Source organism: Sinohyriopsis cumingii, unplaced genomic scaffold (genome assembly GCF_028554795.1).
Source record: "Sinohyriopsis cumingii isolate HCF-2022 unplaced genomic scaffold, ASM2855479v2 utg002465l, whole genome shotgun sequence".
Lineage (NCBI taxonomy): Eukaryota > Metazoa > Mollusca > Bivalvia > Unionida > Unionidae > Sinohyriopsis > Sinohyriopsis cumingii.
The window spans coordinates 219,778-247,300 of NW_028316219.1; the positions used below are offsets into that span (position 1 = coordinate 219,778).

Sequence of the window (27,523 nt, forward strand, 5' to 3'; positions counted from 1 at the left end):
AAATCAAACCGTTCATGCATGTCACAATCTGTCGTCATATACGGACTGACATTAAACATCTTTTTCAGACAAACCGTTCTCGATATTTATTTACATGCACGTGATTGTGGATCTGGTCCTGTCGACAATCCTTGCGTATTATCCCAATTGTCAAGGGTATTATCCCAATTGTGTTGTAGTATGTACATAACGGATACTAACTCGATATAATATTAGTGTAATAACCTGGTAGAGCTTTATCACGAACAACAACATACAAAGGACAATAATCTGTGTTTAAGAACACATCGTAATGGACAATGACTGTTAAATGTTTTGGTACAAACAATCAGGATAATAACCCCATGACTGTTTCAGTATGTACTATCAGGATAATAACCCCATGACTGTTTCATTATGTACCATCATTGATAAGAACACTGTTTAAATAAAAATAATTATATATAATAGCATGAGACGTTTTACCACCAGGATAATAACAAGAGAGTGTTTTAGTGCAAATAATCAAGGATTGTAATTCAAGGTGGTTTTAGTACAAATGATCAGGATAACAAGCCGAGTGTTTTAGTACAAGCCATCTATGATACTAAACTTAGAGTTGACTACAATCCAGCAGGGATTCTGACCTCAGAGTGTTTTATTACAAACCAGCAGGGATAATAAAACTATATTGTTTTAGTACACACCATCAGGGGTAATAATATTACAGTGTTTTAGTACACACCATCAGGGGTAATAATATTAAATTGTTTTAGTACAATCATCAGGGGTAATAATACTACAGTGTTTTAGTACAATCATCAGGGGTAATAATACTACAGTGTTTTAGTACAATCATCAGGGGTAATAATACTACAGTGTTTTAGTACAATCATCAGGGGTAATAATATTACAGTGTTTTAGTACAATCATCAGGGGTAATACTATTACAGTGTTTTAGTACAAGCCATCTAGGATACTAAACTTAGAGTTGACTACAAACCAGCAGGGATACTGACCGTAGAGTGTTTTATTACAAACCAGCAGGGATAATAACAATATATTGTTTTAGTACAATCATCAGGGGTAATAATATTACAGTGTTTTAGTACAATCATCAGGGGTAATAATACTACAGTGTTTTAGTACAATCATCAGGGGTAATAATACTACAGTGTTTTAGTACAATCATCAGGGGTAATACTATTACAGTGTTTTAGTATAATCATCAGGGGTTATAATATTACAGTGTTTTAGTACGCACCATCAGGGGTAATAACATTACAGTGTTTTAGTAGACATCATCAGGGGTAATAATATTACAGTGTTTTAGGAGACACCATCAGGTGTAATAATATTACAATGTTTTAGTAGACACCATCGGGGTAATACTATTACAGTGTTTTAGTACAATCATCAGGGGTAATAATACTACAGTGTTTTAGTACAATCATCAGGGGTAATACTATTACAGTGTTTTAGTACAATCATCAGGGGTAATAATATTACAGTGTTTTAGTACAATCATCAGGGGTAATAACATTACAGTGTTTTAGTAGACACCATCAGGGGTAATAATATTACAGTGTTTTAGTACAATCATCAGGGGTAATAATATTACAGTGTTTTAGTACACACCATCAGGGCTAAAAATATTACAGTGTTTTAGTACAGTCATCAGGGATAATAATATGACAGTGTTTCAGTAGACACCATCAGGGGTAATAATATTACAGCGTTTTAGTACAATCATCAGGGGTAATAATATTACAGTGTTTTAGTACAATCATCAGGGATAATAATATGACAGTGTTTCAGTAGACACCATCAGGGCTAATAATATTACAGTGTTTTAGTACAATCATCAGGGATAATAATATGACAGTGTTTCAGTAGACACCATCAGGGGTAATAATATTACAGTGTTTTAGTACAATCATCAGGGATAATAATATGACAGTGTTTCAGTAGACACCATCAGGGCTAATAATATTACAGTGTTTTAGTACAATCATCAGGGGTAATAATATTACAGTGTTTTAGTACACACCATCAGGGCTAAAAATATTACAGTGTTTTAGTACAGTCATCAGGGATAATAATATGACAGTGTTTCAGTAGACACCATCAGGGGTAATAATATTACAGCGTTTTAGTACAATCATCAGGGGTAATAATATTACAGTGTTTTAGTACAATCATCAGGGATAATAATATGACAGTGTTTCAGTAGACACCATCAGGGCTAATAATATTACAGTGTTTTAGTACAATCATCAGGGATAATAATATGACAGTGTTTCAGTAGACACCATCAGGGCTAATAATATTACAGTGTTTTAGTACAATCATCAGGGATAATAATATGACAGTGTTTCAGTAGACACCATCAGGGGTAATAATATTACAGTGTTTTAGTACAATCATCAGGGATAATAATAGGACAGTGTTTCAGTAGACACCATCAGGGCTAATAATATTACAGTGTTTTAGTACAATCATCAGGGGTAATAATATTACAGTGTTTTAGTAGACACCATCAAGGGTAATAATATTACAGTGTTTTAGTACAATCATCGGGGGTAGTAATATTACAGTACACACCATAAAGGGTAGTAATATTACAGTGTTTTAGTACAATCATCAGGGGTTATTACCTGAGTGTGTTTTAATACAAACTATAGTGGAAAATAGCCTGCAAATAGGCTAAACTTTAATTGTGGTACTTACAATTAAGAATTAATCACTGGAGTTTATATCCATCAATGGAAGACAATCAGTCGAATAATGTCAATTATATCCACAACTGTCTGTCAAATGGGAAAACGGACTAACTAAAAATCAGAGTGACCATTTAGCCCATTTTTATTCTAATGAAACGCACATACTCAATGCAATTCAAAATTAAGTGATAATGCACAGACAATAAAATAAAATAAAATGAACACAAATATGTAAAATCTGTGACTCATTTTAATTTATTGTTTATTCAGATTCATATATGTGCAATATATAATATTAGCTTTTACATATGGCAAGTATTCATTATTATATTAGATGCAACATAGAATATGTTTATATCAGAATTCATGTATATACAGTCTGAAAGAAAATTTTAGCAGGCAATGTGTTCATCATGGAGTTTCAAAATTGTTATTTTCGTATTATTATTTCCTATTGATATAATCGTATATTTTATTCTTATTCAATTCAAATACATAAAACTTCGTTGTTATTAAAGTGTTTGACGCAATATACTATATGATGACACTCCTTCTCATTATTCACATGGGTACACCATCCTACACTCATTCTCATTATTCACATGGGTACACCGTCCTACACTCATTCTCATGTTTAACATGGGCACACCGTTCTACGTCATATGTTTGTCAAATATAGTCTCGACTTCAGGAATACAAATTACAAATTTAACAATATCTGCATAAAGCTTAGAGTAATCATCTAAAATTATCATTTTATGAAACAAAAAATTGACAGAAGTTAAATAAATAGGTGCAAAACTGCATAAAATGTGTGAAGTTTGGAGAACCTACATTCTTTAACTTTTTAACACAAATGACTGATATAGGGAAACATGTTATGAATAGCATATTAAATATATAACCTGTCTTTATCAGTCCCATATCTTGGAACTTTATAGGAACTTGCTGACTGGGGTGATTATTGACCAGTGGGTCTAAATGAGCACAATTCTTGGTTAAGGTATGCAATATCAACTAAACTTACTGTGGGTAAACCATTACGTTCTTATTAGACTTGTCATGGCAATGACTCCTGACCCCCTCCCGCCCCCCCAAGTTCAGGACCATTGGGTTCATCTGATATCCAAGTGCAAGTCATTCACACATTCACAAAATTATGCTGTAAAGTCCCCTTTTCTATGCTACATATGACCTTTCTCTTTGATTGTTTGACCTCAAGTAAATATGACTCTTCCATATATTAAGTGCATATCATCCAGAAACATTGGTCAATAAATGTACTCTATAATTGAAGTTATGAAGGCGACATATAAACACTAACCACTGACCATTTGGCACCAAAATCAATAAAGTCCTATCTTACATGACATGTAAGTCATCCGCAGATTTTGGATCCAGAACGGACATGTTTGTGCAGAATCATCGTTCTCCTTTAATTCGCAGTTCACAAGGTATGACCCATTGACAATACAATATGCCAGCTTAACCCAAATGCATGCTATTTACAAAGTTTGATCTGGGTCAGTTAATGTCTTTTCTCAAAACTATTTTTGCAGTGAGCCTGACTGTTTACCTGAAAATCAATGTTTCTTATTTAAAACAATGCAAGACACTCACAAAGTTTGGTTGAGTAATGTGATGTTCAAATAATGTTACTGTGCGGAAACCATCTTCAAGTCACAGTCACCGTAGTATTTTAACTTTTAAGACCCGATATGCTTCTTTCTTTACATCATGTGCAAACTATCCACAAATGTTTGTCCTGGTCTGTGATGTAGAATATGTTATTGTGTAGATACAGAAACGTGTTTCTTTCAGTCATGGTGACATTGTATGTTAACCGTGTTGCCATGAACTTAAAGGACGTTATCCGTATCACAAATGCAATATATCTATAATGATTGTTTGGCAGAAGTAGGGCAGAAGTATGTGCTGTGTAAGTGAAGGTGTCATCTGTAGTTGATGGACCTAAATGTTCAGAGCACAATATGTACTGCCTATAGGTAGGTGCAAACAACTGCAGTACGTTCCTAAACACATATTTAATTATCACTCAATTAACTGTCAAAATACCATATTTGGCTAAATATGGTTTAAACCCTGCCGTCAAAAAATGCACAAAATATTAAAATATACACAAGAACTATGTGAGCCTGCAGTATCATTAATGTAACGAACGATAATGGTAGGTAAAATGTCAACTTAACAAGGGAAGGTCACCATTTAACAGCGTCGACCATCCACAGTTAACTTAGATTTCTATCCTCCACCATAACTGATGTGTTGATGTCACACAAAAAAGCTATAAACAACATTCAAGATAATGTCCCATAATCTTGCATATTGACAGATGCAAACTTTTAAAGAATACTACAAATATTATTTTATCCCAAGTCGAACAATCCACAGGAACTTTATACATGATGACATTGTCAAAATGGAATTATTTCATCATTAACATCATCATCCAGTGAAACTTTATACCGGCTGGCATTGTAACCTTGAAATTATTTCATCCTTTACAATATCGTCGACCGGAACTCATATAACAATATTAGTACAACCATATAAGAATAATATTGTTATGTGCACATTTACATTTTGTAGTAAAACTCATCAACAGTTCTAAAGTCTAGTGAACACAAAATGAGTTTTGGATATTTTTATCGGCCCCAGTCTTATTTACTTTACTAGTAAATATCATATGAATTTTAGATCATTGCAAGGGCCCGTGGTTTAACTTCCATTGCTAGCTAACATAAGATGGGTTTTGGATCATGTTTACAGTGTCCTTCATGATTTAATATATTTGTGAATAAAAGACCAGTTTTGGATCACTTTATAAGCCTTCCCCACCAGATTTGTTTCCTTTACTAGCTACTACAAGATGGATTTTGGAGTATTTCAACACCGAAGATAAATTCAGTTTATACATATTTCTAAAACGATATTCATATTTCACCAGTTCTTTGCTCTATGACACTATGCGAATGATCCAGGTGTATGCATATTTAATGCATGAGGTATATTCGGTTTGCGATTTATTTGTACAAGTTCATGATCCAAAGAGATATACAGCAGATACAAGTCCACCTAAAGTCCTTAAAACATGACCAGTGTCAAGAATATCTCTGTGATCCACAACACTATCACACTTTCTAAAGGTGTATTTACTTCCAAGCGCCTGTCATCCAGTATTATCAGGATTTCTCCAGGAGGTGTTAGCTCTCCACTTAAAGTGTACACAACATTCTGTCTACAACAATATAAGGATTTATCCAGAGTGAGTTTACTTTCTACTTAAAATATAAACAGCTATGTCATCATCAACACTATTTACTGCCTCCTTAAACGTGGCTTTGAGATTTGAATCCCATCGCAAAATGTAATGCAATGTTTGGCCAGTCTCATTTGCAGCTGGTCATCGCAATATACAGAATACATTTTCCACAATTTAGGCATGATGTTCCTGTGATATTGATGCTACCTGTAGAAGAGGAATATTATTACCGTCACTTATCAGTGTAATGATCTGGAGAGGAAGAATGATATACATCTGTGTACAAGATTCTAGCAGAAGTACGGAATTTTATTGTCCTATTATTCTCATAAAGATGATGCTCATCGGTCATCCTTGGACTCTGAATATTTCCCTCATTGTATCTAGAAAAATGGAATTACATACTTGTCTCAATATTCACCTCTTAAAGGTGATGTTCATCTGTCATCCCTTGCCTCTGCATAGTAATGTTTAAATCTGATGAGAAAGACAGAATCACAGAACTGTTTTTTCGTCTTCTCCTTATAAATATGATGCTTATCAAACATCCCTTGTCATTGCATGCTAGCCTCAATCTGATGAGAAAAATGGGCAATATTATAAAGTGAGTTTGGCTATAAGAAAATGTTATAATAATTACCCTAAAATGGCCATTATAAGATGCATATAAAAATTACACTCAAATGTATAGATGTACATGTTACATACATACTGGGTACAATTATATCATATATAGACAGGACAAACATGTACATATTAAATACATATACATGCTGGATACAAGTACATATTAGATACAAGTACATTGGACATACATGTGCATGTCACACATATATGCATACCACATACATGTACATATCACATGCATGTGTATACTAACCTTTGTATGTATAAAGTCTGAACAATATGCTATAACAGATTATGTCAAACATTATACGATGGCCATATAAATGATTTGTCCGAACTACCAAAATATTATATAACACACCCACCTGACTGCCGTATACTGATCTGTCTGGACTACCAATGTATCATATAACACACCCACCAGGCTGCCATATAATCCAGTTCTGGTCTAATACATTTTCACATCATTCAATTGTAGTCTTCTGATTAAAACGCACACCTGGTGCTTATCCGAGTTTTCAAAGCCATTTACGTCACACGTGACATCTGGGGACTAGTCTTAGCTTTTAAAGCCATTTACGTCACACATGGCATCTGGGGACTAGTCCTAGGTTGCATAGCTATTTACATCACAATTGGCGTCTGGGGACTAGAGTCCTAGCTTTTACAGCCATTTACGTCACACGTGGCATCTGGCACTAGTCCTAGCTTTTACAGCCATTTACGTCACACGGTGCGTCTGGAGACTAATCCTAGCTTTTAGAGCCATTTACGTCACACGTGCCATCTGGGACTTGTCCTAACTTTTATAGCCATTTAAGTCACACGTGACATCAGGGGACTAGTCCTAGCTTTTGCACCCATTTACATCACACATGACATCTGGGACTAGTCCTAACGTTTACAGCCATTTACCTCACACGTGGCGTCTGGGCACTAGTCCTAGCTTTTACAGCCATTTACGTTACACGTGTCATCAGGGGACTAGTCCTAACTTTTACAGCCGTTTACGTCACACGTGGAATCTGGGAACTAGTCCTAGCTTTTACAGACATTTACGTCACACTTTGCGTATGGGCACTTGTCCTAGCTTTTACAACCATTTACGTTGTACGTGGCATTTAGATACTAGTCATAGGTTTTACAGCCATTTACGTCAAATGGTGCGTCTGGAGACTAGCCCTAACACTTTTACAACCGTTTACGTCAAACATGGCATATGGGGACTACTCCTAGCTTTTACAGCCATTTACGTCACACATGGCATCTGGGACTAGTCCTAAGTTGCATAGCCATTTACATAACAAGTGGCATCTTGGGACTAGAGTCCTAGCTTTTGCAGCCATGTACGTCACACGTGGCGTCTGGGCACTAGTCCTAGCTTTTATAGTCATTTAAGTCATACGTGGCATCAGGGGACTAGTTCTAGCTTTTGCAGCCATTTACGTCACACATGACATCTGGGACTAGTCCTAACGTGTACAGCCATTTACGTCACACGTGACGTCTGGGACTTGTCCTAACTTTTATAGTCATTTAAGTCATACGTGGCATCAGGGGACTAGTTCTAGCTTTTGCAGCCATTTACGTCACACATGACATCTGGGACTAGTCCTAACGTGTACAGCCATTTACGTCACACGTGACGTCTGGGCACTAGTCCTAGCTTTTACAGCCATTTACGTCAAACATGTCATCTGGGACTAGTCCTAACTTTTACAGCCATTTACGTCAAACGGTGCATCTGGAGACTAGTCCTAACGCTTTTACAACCATTTACTTCACACGGGGCAAATGGGGACTAATCCTAGCTTTTACAACCGTTTACATCAAACATAGCGGCTGGGGAATACTCCTAGCTTTTGCAGCCATTTACGTCATACGCGGCATTCAGGGACTAGTCCTAGCATCTACAACCATTTACGTCATTACAAGGTGTCTAGGGGGTAAAATAAGTCATCAAATGTTCTTCTGTTTCTAAAAAGAATCAGAAAAGAACTTTACAAAGTCTTTTGGGTCTAAAATCAATCAGAACCTGTATATATATTTAGGCCATGAAAGTGATTGGGGCTGATGATTATATATATATATATATATATATATATATATATATATATATATATATATATATATATATATATAATATTTTGGTCATTAGGTGATGTTTATCAGCATGCAGTGTATTTTCTTATTATGTGGTTAAAACTAATTTCAATGATATATTACTTACCTGTTGCTATTGCATAGCTGGTACTTTATTAAATGTAATATATGACTGTGATGATAATGTGTCCTGCCACTAGGGTGAAACCGGATTCCAGTACACTGACTCACCCATTGGACACCATGCACAAGCTGTCCATGCGCACTATGCCATTTATTCTCTTTTCTAGGGAGACGCCTAACTTAGTGGGACATCTGTAAAGGATAGAAGGATGGAATTTGGCAATACCTAAATATACACCATTAATGCTAGTCTCACTACCCAAACTCTAGCCTAATATCAGCAATACTATACCTGGTGCTACTGCATAGCATAGTGTGTAGTTTGTTGGGAGGCTGATGATCATGCAACTAGTGAACACAAAAAAAACAATGAATACTCACCTTGAGGTGGTGTGTGTGTGTGTGTGTGTGTGTGTGATTTGGATTTATAACATAGCTTTTAAATTGTTTTAGTCATATAGGTACAATGTCTGCAGTATGAACGTTTAAATTGTCTAGCACTGGGCCATCCTGTTGCAGATATGTATCATCATGTATCATACAGTCACATTATCCCGACACCTGGCCAACCAGTCATAGTACTGAACTATGTGGAAGATTCACCATATATAAGCCAAATAATTCCCAGACATACTGAATATTAATTTGACAATGATAATAAGGCTACTCATCTGGTCTTTATTATGTGTGCATTGGTCCATTTTTTTACTGTTGTATAACATATATGAATGGGGTCATTATTTATTGTTGTATAACATGTATGCATGGGATCATTCTATACAGTTGTATAACATGTATGCACTGAGTCAGTCTTTACTGCTTAATAACATGTATGAATGGGATATGGGATAATTATGTTGTGTTTTAGGGTATGTTTCATAGATGCAAAGTGACAACAGCCCAAGCCATGTACAAACTCTCAAAGAACCAAGCATAAACACATCATATTTGCTAACTTTCAATGTTCAACTAACTGCGAACATAATGTACTCAGATCAGATGTCATAACGTGCTGAAGTGTGGCTCTTGAGACTACATTGTCATATTTATGATTTTAAGAAAACATCATACAATTTTTAAGTCAGCATTTTAAACCTTGATTTCCCAGTGTAAACTGTGATGTCAGTCCTAGGTCTGTACTGCAGTAAGTGAACTGAATACATGTTGATGTCCCAGTGCAAAATGTGATGTCAGATATATCTCGGTACTACACTAAGCAACCATCAGAAACATCAATCTGCCAGTGCAACAAATAAAAGTAGACCAGGTTGAACATTGTGCAAAGTGAACAAATTAGACCGCAATCAGCCTTTGCGACATGTAACAGAAGATCTACCTTTATAGCGTGCTAACTGAAAGGATTACACCTCAATCAACCAGTTCAACAAACGAAAATAGATTGATCTAGGTTCATACTTTGCAAATTGAAGAGAATAGGCCTCAATGTGAAACATGTAACAGTAGACCTAGGTCTATACTGTTTCAATTGAACAGCATCAATCTTCCAGTGCAACATGTGACAGCTGTACTAAGTCTCTGCTCATAGGCTTTGACTTTATATATCTGTACGTGACAGCAAACATTGCAGTAATGGAGCAACATATACCTTGATCTGCCACTACAGCATGTGGCACCAGATCAAAAACTATACTGTTGTAATTAAAAAACACATACCTTGATATTTTACTGAAACGTGTGAGCATTGCAGTTGGGTGCACTCATACCAGAAAATGCAATACTTGGTCTAGAATGGATTAGAATTGATACTCTCATGGTTTACAATGTAAACACTCAGGATGGGCATTTCACTCCAATATCACTAAAATGGATGCTGTCCTGGTTTCAATTGTGAACAATTGGACATTTCACTTTATTCTTGACTTGGGATTTTCATTCCACTCTTGACTAGAATGTATGCTGTCCTACTTACAAGTACGAATGTTAAAATTGGGCTTTTCACTCCAATCCTGAAAAGAATGGAAGCTGTCCTGGTTTCAAGTACGAGTATGCAGACTGGGCATTTCACTCCACTCTTGAGTAGAAAGGACGCTGTCCTGGTTTCAAGTACGAGTATAGAGACTGGGCATTTCATTCCACTCTTGAGTAGGAAGGACGCTGTCCTGGTTTCAAGTCCAAGTATACAGACTGGGCATTTCCCTCCACTCTTGAGCAGGATGGATGCTGTCCTGGTTTCAAGTACGAGTATACAGACTGGGCATTTCACTCCACTCTTGAGTAGGATGGATACTGTCCTGGTTTCAAGTATGAGTATACAGACTAGGCGTTTCACTTCACTCTGGAGTTGGACGGGTGCTGTCCTCGTTTCAAGTACGATTATACAGACTGGGCATTTCACTCCACTCTTGAGTAGGAAGGATGCTGTCCTGGTTTCAAGGACACGTCTTTAGGTTTGGCATATAATTTCAGTTATGCCTATAATTGATGATGTCCTGGTTTTAAGCGTGTGTGTTCAGACTGTGCATTTCACTATATTCCTGAACAGGATGGCTTCTGTCCTGGATTCAAGTATGAACATTCAGATTGGGTTGTTCACTCTACTCTTGACTAGAAATGCAACTTTCCATGATGTCTTTGATTTCCGTGGCCGTCTTGTGGATTTCATCCATCCCTATTCTAACACTAGCGCCCGTCATTATTTGTAGTAAGATATCATAGTTTCCCACACTGATTTTCCCTTTATCTTCAAGAGCAGAGAACAAGTCATCCATACGTTCCACTTTTTCCAGAGTTATTCGGTCAAGATATGTTCTTGCCATTCGTTTCATTCTCCTCAATGAGTCTTTTGTTGCAAGTTCATCTAATTTAACACACAGCTGATTGTGTTTTGCTTTCACCTCAATCTGTAAGAAAAATACATCCATATAATTGTTAAAAATGTGCATAACTTAGTGAAGCAGACAAAATTGGGAATACTTTTAACTACTCATGGTTATGTAAACATACTAAACTTTAAATTCCTCTTAATTTTTGAATCCATTGATTATTTTGTATTAGTCTTCGATAGATCTGTTTGCATAGGACACATTAAAATGGAAACTAGTCTTAGACTTAATAATTTCAAGGTCAATTTACACATCAGAACATGCCATTAAAATAGCTTTCGTCCATACTCACAAAGCATAATTACAGTCTTTATTTAAAATTACCAAGCGTTTCAGTCCATTCAAGCTTGGGAGCATATGTATCAAAAAAGCCGTTTATTACTGCCTTGAGATATGTCAACGTGTTAAAGATAAAAATAAATGTCATATATAGCATTCAAAATATTACGGTATAAGCATTAATACTTAATCCTTGATAACATTTAAGAAAACAAATTTTCTTGATTTCTTCAGTTTCCACTTATCAACATGTTTCCATCTTATCTTCAGTGTACTCAAAATAATGTAATTCTTAATCAACTATCAGTAAATTATCATGGTAATACCTAATTCACTTGTTGTGATTAACTCATAACCCCATGTCGGTATACTATCATGACAATACAAAGTGTAAACCTTGCTTAGTAAAGTGCCATAACATGTCATTAAAAATACCTTATCAGTACAGTATCATGCCATTACCATTTATTCCACCCTGTCAGTACAGTATAATGACAGTGCCATTCATACTACCCTGTCAATAGAGTATCATGACAATGCCATTCATACCACCCTGTCAGTACAGTGTTATGACAATGACATCCATACTACCCAATCATTAGAGTATCACGAGTGTCATTCATACTCCCCTGTCAGTACATTATCATGATAGTATATTTTATACTCCCCTGTCAGTGCAGTGTTTCAACAAGGTCATTCATACTAACATGTCAGTACTACAATATCATGACAAAGTCATTCACACTAACCTGTCAACACGGTATCATCACTGTCATTCATTATACCCTGTCAGTACAGTGTAATGATACTGCTATTCATAATACCCTGTCATTACAGTAGTATGACATTGATATTCATTCAACCCTGTCAGTGCAGTATTATGACAATATCAGTAATTTTACCATGTCAGTACAGTGTGATGGCTATGTCATTAATACTATCCTGTCAGTACAGTATAATGATACTGCTATTCATAATACCCTATCAGTACCGTATCATGACATTGCATTCATTCTACCCTGTCAGTACAGTATTATGACAATACCAGACATACTACCATGTCAGTACAGTGTGATGGCTATGTCATTAATACTATCCTGTCAGTACAGTATAATGATACTGCTATTCATAATACCATGTTAGTACAGTATCATGACATTGCATTCATTCTACCCTGTCAGTACAGTATTATGACAATACCAGACATACTACCATGTCAGTACAGTGTGATGGCTATGTCAGTAATACTATCCTGTCAGTACAGTTTAATGATACTGCTATTCATAATACCATGTCAGTACAGTATTATGACATTGATATTCATTCAACCCTGTCAGTGCAGTATTATGATACTGCATTCATTCTACCCTGTCAGTACAGTATTATGACAATGCCAGTCATAATACCATGTCATTATAGTGTGTTGACAATGTCAGTCACACTACCATGTCAGTACAGTGTGATGGCTATGTCATTAATGCGATCCTGTCAGTACAGTATAATGATACTGCTATTCATAACACCCTGTCAGTACATTATCATGCCATTGCATTCATTCTACCCTGTCAGTACAGTATTATGACAATACCAGTCATAATACCATGTCATTATAGTGTGTTGACAATGTCATTCATACTAACCTGTCAGTACAGTATGATGATAGTAACATTAATTCTACCCTGCCAGTACAGTCTTATGACAATGCAGTTCATACTACCCTGTCAGTACAGTATTGTAACATTGCCATTCATTCTACCCTGTCAGTACAGTATCAAAATAGTGCATTCATTCTACCCTGTCAGTACAGTAATATGACAATACCAGTCATGCTACCATGTCAGGACAGTGCATTGACAATGTCATTCATACTACTATTCATACTACCCTGTCAGTACAGCATAATGATACTACTATTCATACTACCCTGTCAGTACAGCATAATGATACTACTATTCACACTATCATATCAGTACATTATCATGATTACTATTCACACTATCCTATCAGTACAGTATAATGATGCTACTATTCACACTACCCAGTCAGTACATTATAATCATACTACTATTCATACCACCCTGTCAGTACAGTATAATGATGTTACTATTCACATTATCCTGTCAGTACAGTATAATGTTAGTACTATTCATACTACCCTGTCAGTACAGTATAATGATAGTACTATTCATACTACCCTGTCAGTACAGTATAATGATGTTACTATTCTCACTATCCTGTCAGTTCATTATAATGATAGTAATATTCATACTACCCTGTCAGTACAGTATAATGATGTTACTATTCACACTATCCTTTCAGTACAGTATAATGATAGTACTATTCATACTACCCTGTCAGTACAGCATAATAATATTAATATTGACACTACCCTGTCAGTACAGTATAAAGATAGTACTATTCATACTACCCTGTCAGTATAGTATGATGATGTTACTATTGACACTACCCTGTCAGTACAGTATAATGATGTTACTATTCATACTACCCTGTCAGTACAGTATAATGATGCTACTATTCACACTACCCTGTCAGTACAATATATTGATAACTACTATTCATACTATCCTGTCAGTATAGTATGATGATGTTACTATTGACACTACCATGTCAGTACAGTATAATGATGCTACTATTCATACTACCCCGTCAGTACAGTATAATGATGCTACTATTCACACTATCCTGTCAGTACAGTATAATGATAGTACTATTCATACTACCCTTTCAGTACAGTATAATGATGTTACTATTGACACTACCCTGTCAGTACAGTATAATGATCCTACTATTCATACTACCCTGTCAGTACAGTGTAATGATGCTACTATTCACACTATCATGTCAGTACATTATCATGATAACTAATATTCATACTACCCTGTCAGTTCAGTATAATGATGTTACTATTCACACTACCCTCTCAGTACAGTATAATGATGCTACTATTCACACTACCCTGTCAGTACATTATAATGATAGTACTATTCATACTACCCTGCAGTACAGTATAATGATGCTATTATTCATACTACCCTGTCAGTACAGTATAAACTACCCTGTCAGTACAGTATAATGAAAGTACTATTTGCACTACCCTGTCAGTACAGTATAATGATGTTACTATTCATACTACCTTGTCAGTACAGTATAATGATGTTACTATTGACACTACCCTGTCAGTACAGTATAATGATGCTACTATTCATACTACCCTGTCAGTACAGTATAATGATGCTACTATTCATGCTACCCTGTCAGTACAGTATAATGATGCTACTATTCATACTACCCTGTCAGTACAGTATAATGATGCTACTACTCATATTACCCTGTCAGTACAGTATAATGATGTTACTATTCATACTACCCTGTCAGTACAGTATAATGATGCTACTATTCACACTACCCTGTCAGTACAGTATATTGATAACTACTATTCATACTATCCTGTCAGTACAGTATAATGATACTACTATTCATACTACCCTGTCAATACAGTGTAATGACATAATCATTCACAATGACCTGTCAGTAGAGTATTATGAAAATATTATTCATAATCCCGTGATAGTACAGTTATGACAATACCAGCCATACTCCCATGGCTTTGAAGTGTATTTGGATGATTTGACTCGAAATTATTATTTGCATGTCCAGGACAATACATTAGTATAGAATACCTTACACTCTAAATGGCTTTGAAGTGAACCTGGATGTCTAATCGACTCTTAAGTGTATTAACATGCACTTGATCTCTAAATGTTTTACATTCAGACTTTAAGTATAGTTGTTAACCTGGAGTTTAAAAAACTTTGAGAGTTACATACATGTAATGAACTCCAAATAACCCTGAAGCATACTTGGATGCTTTGGACTCTGAAATATATTTAGAAACCATGAACTATGAACATTCTAAGCCTTCAATTGCATAATAATGTCTTTCCCGATGTCACGAGGTATTATGAAACGTGTAATATTGGACCAAGATGGTATGGGTTTATTAGACAAACATGCAGTATATAAGTAATAGCTAGTTACAGTGTATCCATTTCTCTGTATAATAAACATGTCTTCAGCTACATGATTAACAGTATTATCAATTTTATTTATATATTATCTATCTCTCTATTATTATCATTAATATTATTATAAGTAGTAGTAGCAGAAATAGTAGTAGTAGTAGAAGTATCAACTTTTGTTTTGCTAGTTATCAAAATTACATTTACCACGACTATATTGATATAATGTAAAGACTGACCAATTATTTATAAAATGTATCTTTCACAAGCCCAGTCAATAAGTTGTCTTATAGCTATATAGATGCAAACAACAAAACTTTGATAAATGGTACACATGTTTACACACACCTAGATGTTTAAGTACAAAATCATAATTTAGTCACAATACTACCATATATATAAAAGTCATAAGCTGTGTATTTAATATTATCTTAAAAATTACCTCTGGACATTTAAATATCCACCAATCTTGCTCCATTCGGAGGAAACACAGATTTTGGCTCAGAATGGTTTTAAGAAATCATAACATATTATAAACTAATCACATTTAGCATTACTCCTTTGCATTACGGTTTTAAGAAATCATAACATACTATAAACTAATCACATTTTGCTTTACTCCTTTGCATTACTCATTTAAGGCCATTACATAATTACCATTAACTTCAACTGCAAGTTATTTTATTGTTTTACTGTTATCTTGATCAATTTCCTCACTTTTAAGATGTACAGTGTACAACAACTAAAACCAAAGTTTCATATCTTTGATTGTGAACTTTTAAACAAAGGAAATAACAAACCGTTGTATATTATTTGTATCACACAGCAATCATAACATTTGTTCTGACTGCTTCCTGAAAGGAAGTTCAAAATGTCAGATCTCAACGGGACCATCTGGATAAAAATTGTCTGTCTTGGGTTAAAAAAAGGACTCCTATGTGCATCAGTACAGCATAAATATCTAAAACAGATTTTTTAATCAAAAACAAATAAAAATATAGAAGGGAACTAAGCTTGTTTGTCATAACTTGAGATGTGACTGGCCTCTAACTTTATTTCCCATCCCAAGGATCAATAATTGGATATAAGCTAACTGGTCATAACAGCGGATGTGACTGGAATCTAGCTCTTCTCATAATAAGGGATGTAACTGGGATCTAAACTCATTTGTCCTAACAAGGTATGTGACTGAGATCTCAGACAACTTGAAATAAGAAGGTATTATTTGTACAAGTCTTCTTTCGATCAAATTGAATGTGTACTTACATATTTGTCTTCGATGACACCATCAGTGCCTGTACTTCTAAGTGTCCCTAAAAGATGTTGAAAGGATACAGTGAGCCAGTAATTATGTGTAGACAACAAGGGAAATATATAATTACGAGATTGATAATTATACACAGCAAGTTAGGTTATGTTTAGGAAAATGGAAAATTATGTCAAGTTGGTGCAGAACATAATCTGTTTTGATTAATGATGTCAAGAAAAATGTAGGATGGAAATAAAGGATTTATGTTTGTATAAACATAACAATATACAATAATATTTGAAAATACTATTATACTGAATATATATATATATATATATATATATATATATATATATATATATATATATATATATATATATATATATATATAGGAACCTGTCCTTCTCAGGTGATAATCCATGGGCAGTGAGCAAAAGGAAAATAAATGAAGTATCACTGGTGTAATATTTATTTTACAGTTATGGAAAATGTAGACGCTTGCCTCCCCCACCAAAAAAATAACATCTACAGATGAAATATACCCTTTGAGTTTGTTGATTTGCATGGATTTGTGGCAGTTTAAGGTGAAATATATCCCTTGATGTTTGGGGTTGTATTGAATAGTAGCAGGCGCAGAGATGAAATAAACCGCTTGATTTTGCGGACTTGCGTGGATTGGAGTCAGGTCTAGAGATGAAATATACCCTATGACTTTTGAGGTTTTATGGACCTGTAGTAGGTCCAGAACATCAGAAAAGTTTTGTTGTTAAGTATAATGCACCTAGGAAGATAATCAAATTTCATAAAGGTTCCTAATTACGGCAAAATAGACAGCATAGTCATAATGACTGTATACAAAATTATGCACTTATATGTCTGATCACAAACGAGAAAACAGACTCATTCTGACTGATGCATATATATATAATTGTACACCTAATGATGTGAGTACATCAGGAGATCATGAGCAGTTATATATAATCATACATCTAATGATGCGAGTACATGAGCAGATCATGAGCAGTTATATACAATCATACACCTAATGATGCAAGTACATGAGCAGATCATGAGCAGTTATATACAATCATACACCTAATGATGCAAGTACATGAGCAGATCATGAGCAGTTATATATTATCATAAACCTGTTGATGCGAGTACATGAGCAGATCATGAGCAGTCAATTTTTCTCAAAATTTATGATATAAATCTGGGTTCAATTGAAGAGTATTGACCTCCCTGAATGACTGAAATTATTGCAACATTTAAGATAAATTACAGTAAGATATCATGTGAATATTTAAATTTATATAAATGCCTCAGATAAACTTATAGAATTTCTTGCAAAAAATGTGTAGTCATCTGCCTTTGAGATCTTCTCAAATAAGTGCTCCAAATCACCCTTTACAAAACTGGATAATAATAATAATAATAATAATAATAATAACATATTAAATGCATGTGTACATTTAAAATCAGTTATGTTGTCATTATGTTAGCAATGGTTTATACGTGGATATGTTTGGTGAAGATATTTAACATTGATAATAATACCAACTATTGTTTGGTTGTAAGTGTATTAAATGCATTAAAGAAAACATACAGGTTACTTTTGTTGATCCAAATTGAAATCTCCAGTCAGATTGTTAAGGCTTAAATTAAAAAGATAGCTATTCTCAACAGGGTGACATCACTTGTATTTTCAATTTAGAATGTCCAGTCATCTCCTAATGCAGGGAAGACAGTATACTTATTCTCAATTGGATGACATCACTTGCATATTCAATTTAGAATGTCCAGTCATCTCCTAATGCAGGGAAGACAGTATACTTATTCTCAATTGGATGACTTCACTTGCATATTCAATTTAGAATGTCAAGTCATCTCCTAAAGCAGGAAGACAGTATACTTATTCTCAATTGGATGACTTCACTTGCATATTTAATTTAGAATGTCCAGTCATCTCCTAAAGCAGGGAAGACAGTATACTTATTCTCAATTGGATGACTTCACTTGCATATTCAATTTAGAATGTCCAGTCATCTCCTAAAGCAGGAAGACAGTATACTTATTCTCAATTGGATGACTTCACTTGCATATTCAATTTAGAATGTCCAGTCATCTCCTAAAGCAGGGAAGACAGTATACTTATTCTCAATTGGATGACTTCACTTGCATATTCAATTTAGAATGTCCAGTCATCTCCTAAAGCAGGAAGACAGTATACTTATTCTCAATTGGATGACATCACTTGCATATTCAATTTAGAATGTCCAGTCATCTCCTAAAGCAGGAAGACAGTATAATTATTCTCAATTGGATGACTTCACTTGCATATTCAATTTAGAATGTCCAGTCATCTCCTAAAGCAGGAAGACAGTATACTTATTCTCAATTGGATGACATCACTTGCATATTCAATTTAGAATGTCAAGTCATCTCCTAAAGCAGGGAAGACAGTATACTTATTCTCAATTGGATGACTTCACTTGCATATTCAATTTAGAATGTCCAGTCATCTCCTAAAGCAGGGAAGACAGTATACTTATTCTCAATTGGATGACTTCACTTGCATATTCAATTTAGAATGTCCAGTCATCTCCTAAAGCAGGAAGACAGTATACTTATTCTCAATTGGATGACATCACTTGCATATTCAATTTAGAATGTCCAGTCATCTCCTAAAGCAGGGAAGACAGTATACTTATTCTCAATTGGATGACTTCACTTGCATATTCAATTTAGAATGTCCAGTCATCTCCTAAAGCAGGAAGACAGTATACTTATTCTCAATTGGATGACATCACTTGCATATTCAATTTAGAATGTCCAGTCATCTCCTAAAGCAGGAAGACAGTATACTTATTCTCAATTGGATGACTTCACTTGCATATTCAATTTAGAATGTCCAGTCATCTCCTAAAGCAGGAAGACAGTATACTTATTCTCAATTGGATGACATCATTTGCATATTCAATTTAGAATGTCCAGTCATCTCCTAAAGCAGGAAGACAGTATACTTATTCTCAATTGGACGACTTCACTTGCATATTCAATTTAGAATGTCCAGTCATCTCCTAATGCAGGGAAGACAGTATACTTATTCTCAATTGGATGACTTCACTTGCATATTCAATTTAGAATGTCCAGTCATCTCCTAAAGCAGGGAAGACAGTATACTTATTCTCAATTGGATGACTTCACTTGCATATTCAATTTAGAATGTCCAGTCATCTCCTAATGCAGGGAAGACAGTATACTTATTCTCAATTGGATGACATCACTTGCATATTCAAATTAGAATGTCCAGTCATTTCCTAAGGCTGGTATGACAGTATACTTATTTTCAACTGGATGACTTCACTTGCATATTCAAATTAGAATGTCCAGTCATTTCCTAAGGCATGGTTGACAGCATACTTATTCTCAATTGGATGACCTCACTTGCATATTCAAATTAGAATGTCCAGTCATTTCCTAAGGCTGGTATAACAGTATACGTATTCTCAATTGGATAACATCACTTGCTTATTCAAATTCGAATGTCCAGTCATTTTCTTAGGCTGACATGACAGTATACTTATTCTCATTTGGATGATATCACTTCTTTTCAAATTCGAATTTCCAGTTATTTCATAAGCTTAAATGAAATTATACATTACTCTCAATTGGATTGCATCACTTGTAACGATACGTTACTCTAAATCTGACTACATCACTTGCAATGATACGTTACTCTCAATTGGACTAGATCACTTGTGATGATACGTTACTCTCAACTGGATTAGATCACTTGTAATGATACGTTACTCTCAATTTGATTAGATCACTTGTAATGATAGGTTACTCTCAATTGGATTGCATCACTTGCAATGATACGTTACTCTCCAATGGATTAGATCACTTTAATGATAAGTTACTCTTAATTGGATAATATCACTTGTAATGATACGTTACTCTCAATTGGATTAAATCACTTGTAATGATACGTTACTCTCAGTTGGATTAGACCACTTACAATGATAGGTTACTCTCAATTGGATTGTATCACTTGAAATGATACGTTACTCTCAATTGGATTAGATCACTTGTAATGATACTTTACTCTCAATTGGATTGCATCACTTTTTAATGATATGTTACTCTCAATTGGATTAGATCACTTGTAATGATACGTTACTCTCAATTGGGTTAGATCACTTGTAATGATACGTTGCTCTCAATTGGATTAGATCACTTGTAATGATACTTTACTCTCAACTGGATTGCATCACTTGTAATGATATGTTACTCTCAATTGGGTTAGATCACTTGTAATGATACGTTACTCTCAATTGGTTTGTATCACTTGTAATGATACGTTACTCTCAATTGGATTAGATCACTTGTAATGATACGTCACTCTCAATTGGATTTGATCACTTGTAATGATACGTTACTCTCAATTGGTTTTATCATTTGTAATGATACGTTACTCTCACTTGGATTAGATCACTTGTAATGATATGTTACTCTCAATTGGATTAGATCACTTGTAACGATAAGTTACTCTCAATTGGATTAGATGACTTGTAATGATACGTTACTCTCAATTGGTTTTTATCACTTGTAATGATACGTTATTCTCTATTGGATTAGATCACTTGTAATGGTAAGTTACTCTCAATTGGATTGCATCACTTTTAATGATATGTTACTCTCAATTGGTTTTTATCACTTGTAATGATACGTTACTCTCATTTGATTACATTTTGGTTTAGGTCCACTTGTACTGTTCCATATTGAGACTATTTTACTTTTTGAGTAAAACATTCTGGCCCCCTTCAACACTCTATGGAAGTATGCCTGTAATGATTGTATGCAATATAAATTCCATGCTTTATTTACTTGATATCCGCATTGAATGTCTTGTCTCCATGGTAAGTCCCTGTGGAGAAGAGCTGTGTTTATAAGTGGCAAATGTAAATGCCATCCGTAATGTCAACAATGTGCTATCATACCATTGTAATCTACCTGTAAATGTATCCAGCATAATAGTATAACATAAAATAGGTTAACGTTTATTTGTTGATAGCTATATAATTGTTCTAATACACATTGAATGTATTATCTTACTGTGTTGATGACAGACTTTCTGTAACACACACTCCCTTTGACATGTAGCAATATAACTACTATGAAAGACTAGGAAGAACACATGCTCGCACAATTTTCACATTGCAACAGTAAATTGATGTATGAATGACAGACTAACCAGAAAAAAACTTACACAAAATTCATACATTGCAACAGTACAACCCACACATGCCTTTTTAACCTGTATCTATACAATTGCTGTGGATGACAGACTAACCCGGACGAACACACACACAAACACACACACTTATTGCATTGTAGTAATACAACTGCTGTGTGGATGACACACTAACTGAAACATTCTTCTTATACTGTAGCAGTTCAGCTGCAACTGAGTGAGTGTATTTGGGGTGGAAAACGTTTGGGTCATGAAAATTTAAAGTATGTGTGATAGATAATAACTGTTTATGGACATCGTTTTGTTTTGTTGCAATTCTGTAGTGTGCTGATCTCAGAGCTGGAAGGTTATTATGTACTTAACATATCTTTGACTTCGCAGTCTTTGGGTTGCAAGTAGGCAGTAATGTCTGACCTTGTCAGAGCAATTATACCTTGTGTTTGACAATGAACCCTGACTTTAGATCAAAGGGACTCCACTGTTATTAAGCATGTATAATGTGATTGGCTGAAACTAACATCCTGATCTTGCATTTGTAAGTGAATCATTTTAATATGGTAAAAGACTGGATATACTATACAACAGAAGTTGGGCATATCATGTAAGTGAAACATTTGAATATGGTATAAGGATATACTAGTCTGCCGTTGGACATATGATGTGTAAGTTAAACTTTTGAATGTGTGCAATGATGGATAAGTCATAAGTCACATGCTGGGAATGAAAAGTATAAGTGACTCTTTTGAATGTGGTATTCCGACATATAATATAACTGCTGTTGGCCATGGAATGTTCAAGATCTAATAAAGTGAGTTGTTGTCGTATACTGAAACACATTTTCAGCAATGGTTACGCTTCACTTGGACAGAGCTGAGATGGTAGTGATCAGTAAAGGCAAAACTGAATACCAATCGGCGCCACCCGCTCCCCCCGGGGCCTCCTGAATACAGTGTGAGTAAAACAAATATAATACAGTCACATGACTGTATATATGTACTAAAGGGTAGTGTCACGTGTCATTATGTCCCATGATTCTATATATGTACTAAAGAGTAGAGTCATATGCTATTATGTCCCATGATTGTATATATGTACTAAAGAGTAGTGTCACGTGTCATTATGTCCCATGATTGTAGCTGCACTTCAGTGAGGAACATTTATGTCCACTTGCAGTTTCTCAGTGTAGTTGAGGTGGAAAATGTTTGGGTCACGAAAGTTTAAAGTATGTGTTATATATTTATATTTGGACATAATGATTATATATGGACATTGTTTGAACTGTTTTGTTATAATTCTAAAGTGTGCTGGTCTCAGAGTTGGGAGGTTATTATGTATTTAACATTTCTTTGACTTCAGAGTCTTTGGGTTAAGAATAGTGAGTAATGTCTTGCCTTGTCAGATCCATGATTCCTTGTGTTTGACAATGAACCCTAAATTTACATCAATGGGACTCCACTGATATTAAGTAGTTATACTGTGATTGGCTGACATCATCTTGATCTTGCATGTGTAATTACATCATTATGATATGGTATGAGATGGAATATATTATATGTCAGTAGTTGGGTATATGAAAGTGAAACTTTTGAATATGTTATAAGGACATACTAGTCTGCTATTGGACATGTAATGCTAATCTTTTGAATGTGGTGCAATAATGGATAAGTCATAAATCACCTGTTGGGAATGAAAAGTTTATGTGAAACTTTTGAATGTAGTATACGGACATATAAGTCTGCTGTTGGGTTAGGGTTAGCCTGTATTATAAGTCTCATGTTGGACATGTAATATACGAGGTCTAATATAGAGAGTTGTTGTTGTGGATTGAAACAAATATGTATCAGTGGGTTCGCATTACATGGTGGCTAATGTAACTGATGGAGGGAGGGCTAAAACAACAAATCAGTAAGAAACACCAACTCAAGGAAAGCTACTGGTGATCTTTCTCACGTACTTCATAGGAAGTTCCCAAGACGTGAACCCACGTAGACAGAGCTGAGATGGTAGTGATCAATAAAGGCAAAACCTTAATACCATCCGCCCCACCCACCTCCACCCGGGGCCTCCTAAATAAAGTGAGATTGAAACGCATATAATACAGCACTGATAAGATCTTCATGTAGACATATATTGTGAGGCTATTTGGTTGCATTGTGTATGGAATTTGAAATTACTGGGGAAAATCATATGTCCTGGACTCAAATTCAAGTAAGGAAGTTGTTTACAAATGAACATTTGCTTAATGCATAATCTGCATTCATGGACAAAGGTTAGCTTTGAAACATATTATTTACAATTGATCCATACAATCTACAATCATGGACAAAAGATAAAGGCAGAATATGGATATATATCACCATTCTGCTCACATTTACAGCAATACTCTCTATTTTTACTTTCAATATATCCAGTTATTTATATGCATCAAGGAAGGAATTAAATATAATTCATTCAGAATTTCTGAGCTCATCCAATTATGACATTTTCTTAACGATTCGTGGTTTCATGAGGCAGAAGAACTTTATGTATTAAAAATGATTTCCGTGATATGTTTAATTTCTAATTTAAGTAACTTAATAATTATTCCCTATTCTATGTCAAAAGATTAATTGGGATTATAAAATATAGTTGCATATTGTTTTGATTTCCATAGTACATGTCATCATGTCCCAGGATTGTATATCTGTACTAAAGGGTAGTGTCACATGTCATTATGTCCCATGATTGTATATCTGTACTAAAGGGTAGTTTTGCATGTCATTATGTCCCATGACTGTATATCTGTACTAAAGAGTAGTGTCATATGTCATTATGTCCCATGATTGTATATGTGTGCTAAATGGTATGGTGTTCTGGCTTTTATTAGCCAGTTAATAATTTTAGTTTATTTTCTTTCTCGAAATTATTTTAGCTGTACGTGTCTTTAAAGGGTTTGTATTTATTCATTTTTGTGAATTTAAATATGCTATTTACTTAATAAATACTAAATGTAGTTTGCGAAATAACTTTTTTGACAATGAATATCGAAGGTACATGGAGTACTTATGCAGTAAAGTATGATGATTACTTCATGTGTATCTGCTAACAGATATGTGTACATGAATTTGATCAACGTTTCGTCATGAGTCAATACAGAAGTAGCCACTAAACAGACATGCATGCTGTATTAGTTTTTCTGATGTATGTTATGTCATGGGGACAGGGATGATGCCACATTTATGTTGCTGGGCCCTGACATCTGGTTGGATTTTTTTCCTTCACAAATTTGTAAAGTTTTATTTAGAATAAAGTATGGACAAGTTTTGTTTAGAACAAGTATGGACAAGTTTTGTTTAGAATAAAGTATGGACAAGTTTTGTTTAGCATTTGTTTAGATGACCATCATTTGCATGAAGCTGAAAAATATAACATCCACACTTAATTCTATAGAAATTGAAAAATTTATCATCCACACGATTTCTATAAAAGATGAAAAATGTATCATCCACAGATTTCTATAAAAGTTGGTCGAAAAAGCGTATATCAAGTTTCTAACATGTCACAATGTTGGTGGGTAAAATTTTAAAATGTGACCATGATATTAAGGTATGAAGAAGGATCTTCATGTCAGCTTTGACACAAATAATTAATCATTGATGCAAGGTTATCATATTACATAACTTTTAAACAAAAAAGCAAATTCGAATCAGTTTGAAATAATTATATTTCATACAAGAAACTGTCTCAAATAAAGTGGCTTATATCAATGTAAAAATCTTGTCTATCAAAGTGGTGATAATTATTCAAAACAACTTCCACAGTTATTTGAGCAATACAGCATGTGGTCACCAAGTGAAGTGATGAAGAAACTATTAATGAGCCATATACATTTATCATTACCACCATGTAGGCCAATTCTGTGCAATTATTCATTCTATCACCATTGCATCATGTGGGTACTTTTAGTAAAAAAATCCATTTTGTATCAAGAAAGAACGATCATACTTTAATTAAGGAAAGTGATATTCATAAAATGCAAAAAAATATCCCACATTTCAACTGGAAATGCATATGAAAATTTAATTTCTAAATGTCAACCTGAAGACCCGCTACATGACCTTCTTGAACCTGTTATCCAGAAAATCCTATTTACTATGTGTTTTTTAGAATCATACCAATACATGCATTATATAAATGATGGAAATGTATAGTTTAAAACAATTCTGCATCTTAATCCAAGTTCCAATTTTGCACGAAGTTGTTCCCCATGCTACCCGATGTGTCAAATTGCCTTTAGAACGAAATTCTCATAAATTCTCCAGACATATAGTCTGTTTCGAAATTCTTCAGTAATTCTTCCCCATAATCAAGAACACATTACATCCTATTCATTGTTGTTTCTCTTCCATATAATAACTTATTTTTTATAAAATGTTGAACTTTACTAATTTTTTTACTAAATGTTTTACAAGATCAGTTTAGTTGTCTTAATATCTCTTGCCATTAATTGGCACTGTTACATTGAATTTTGTAAGAGCAGCTATAAACCTAACCTGATTACTCGATTGAACACCTGACATAAACAATCCAAAGTAATGTATTTCATTTATATACCTTGATGAATAAACATTACATGTTTTCAAATCTGTGCGCAGAAGACATGGGGTGGTATCCAGTGTGACAGTCTGTGTGTCCAAAATTAATAGTATTGTGAACAGAATATTCTGGTCACAATTGTCTCTTTTCAAATGGTAAGCACTGTAGTATTTTATTTTTGTCAGTCAGTCGAATTCGGTATGCATGATTCAATATTGGAAATGGAAACTTTAGGTATGCTGAAATGCCCGATATCATTATAACCAACTGATTAACTGACAGTTATATGAACTATCTTATCTGAATCTTAATGATCAAAATTATTTATAACTTTCAAGACGAGAGTCCAGTGTTACTCAGTGAATGAATTTAAGCAAAATACTTTAAAATAATTTAAATTTACCTCTAGTCAAGTAAAACAGATTAAGACAATTTGATGAAG

General features: G+C 34.5%; 1 protein-coding gene across 4 annotated transcripts in view; it reads right to left on the minus strand.

The window, feature by feature from the left end:
• Positions 1–2,947: 2,947 nt before the first annotated feature.
• Positions 2,948–27,523, minus strand: part of LOC149770708 (uncharacterized) — a 140,042-nt gene continuing 115,466 nt past the window's right edge. For 3 of the 4 annotated variants that reach the window (XM_089949208.1, XM_089949205.1, XM_089949209.1), the window contains exons 21-23: positions 17,267–17,313; positions 10,513–11,699; positions 2,948–6,560 (exon numbers count right to left, since the gene is read on the minus strand). In XM_089949208.1, coding sequence (XP_089805334.1) covers positions 11,394–11,699; positions 17,267–17,313 — 353 coding nt within the window. In that variant the 3' untranslated portion in view covers positions 2,948–6,560; positions 10,513–11,393. Of the gene's footprint in view, positions 6,561–8,842; positions 9,031–10,512; positions 11,700–17,266; positions 17,314–27,523 lie in introns of all 4 variants that reach the window. The other variant, XM_089949206.1, reaches the window with a different exon arrangement.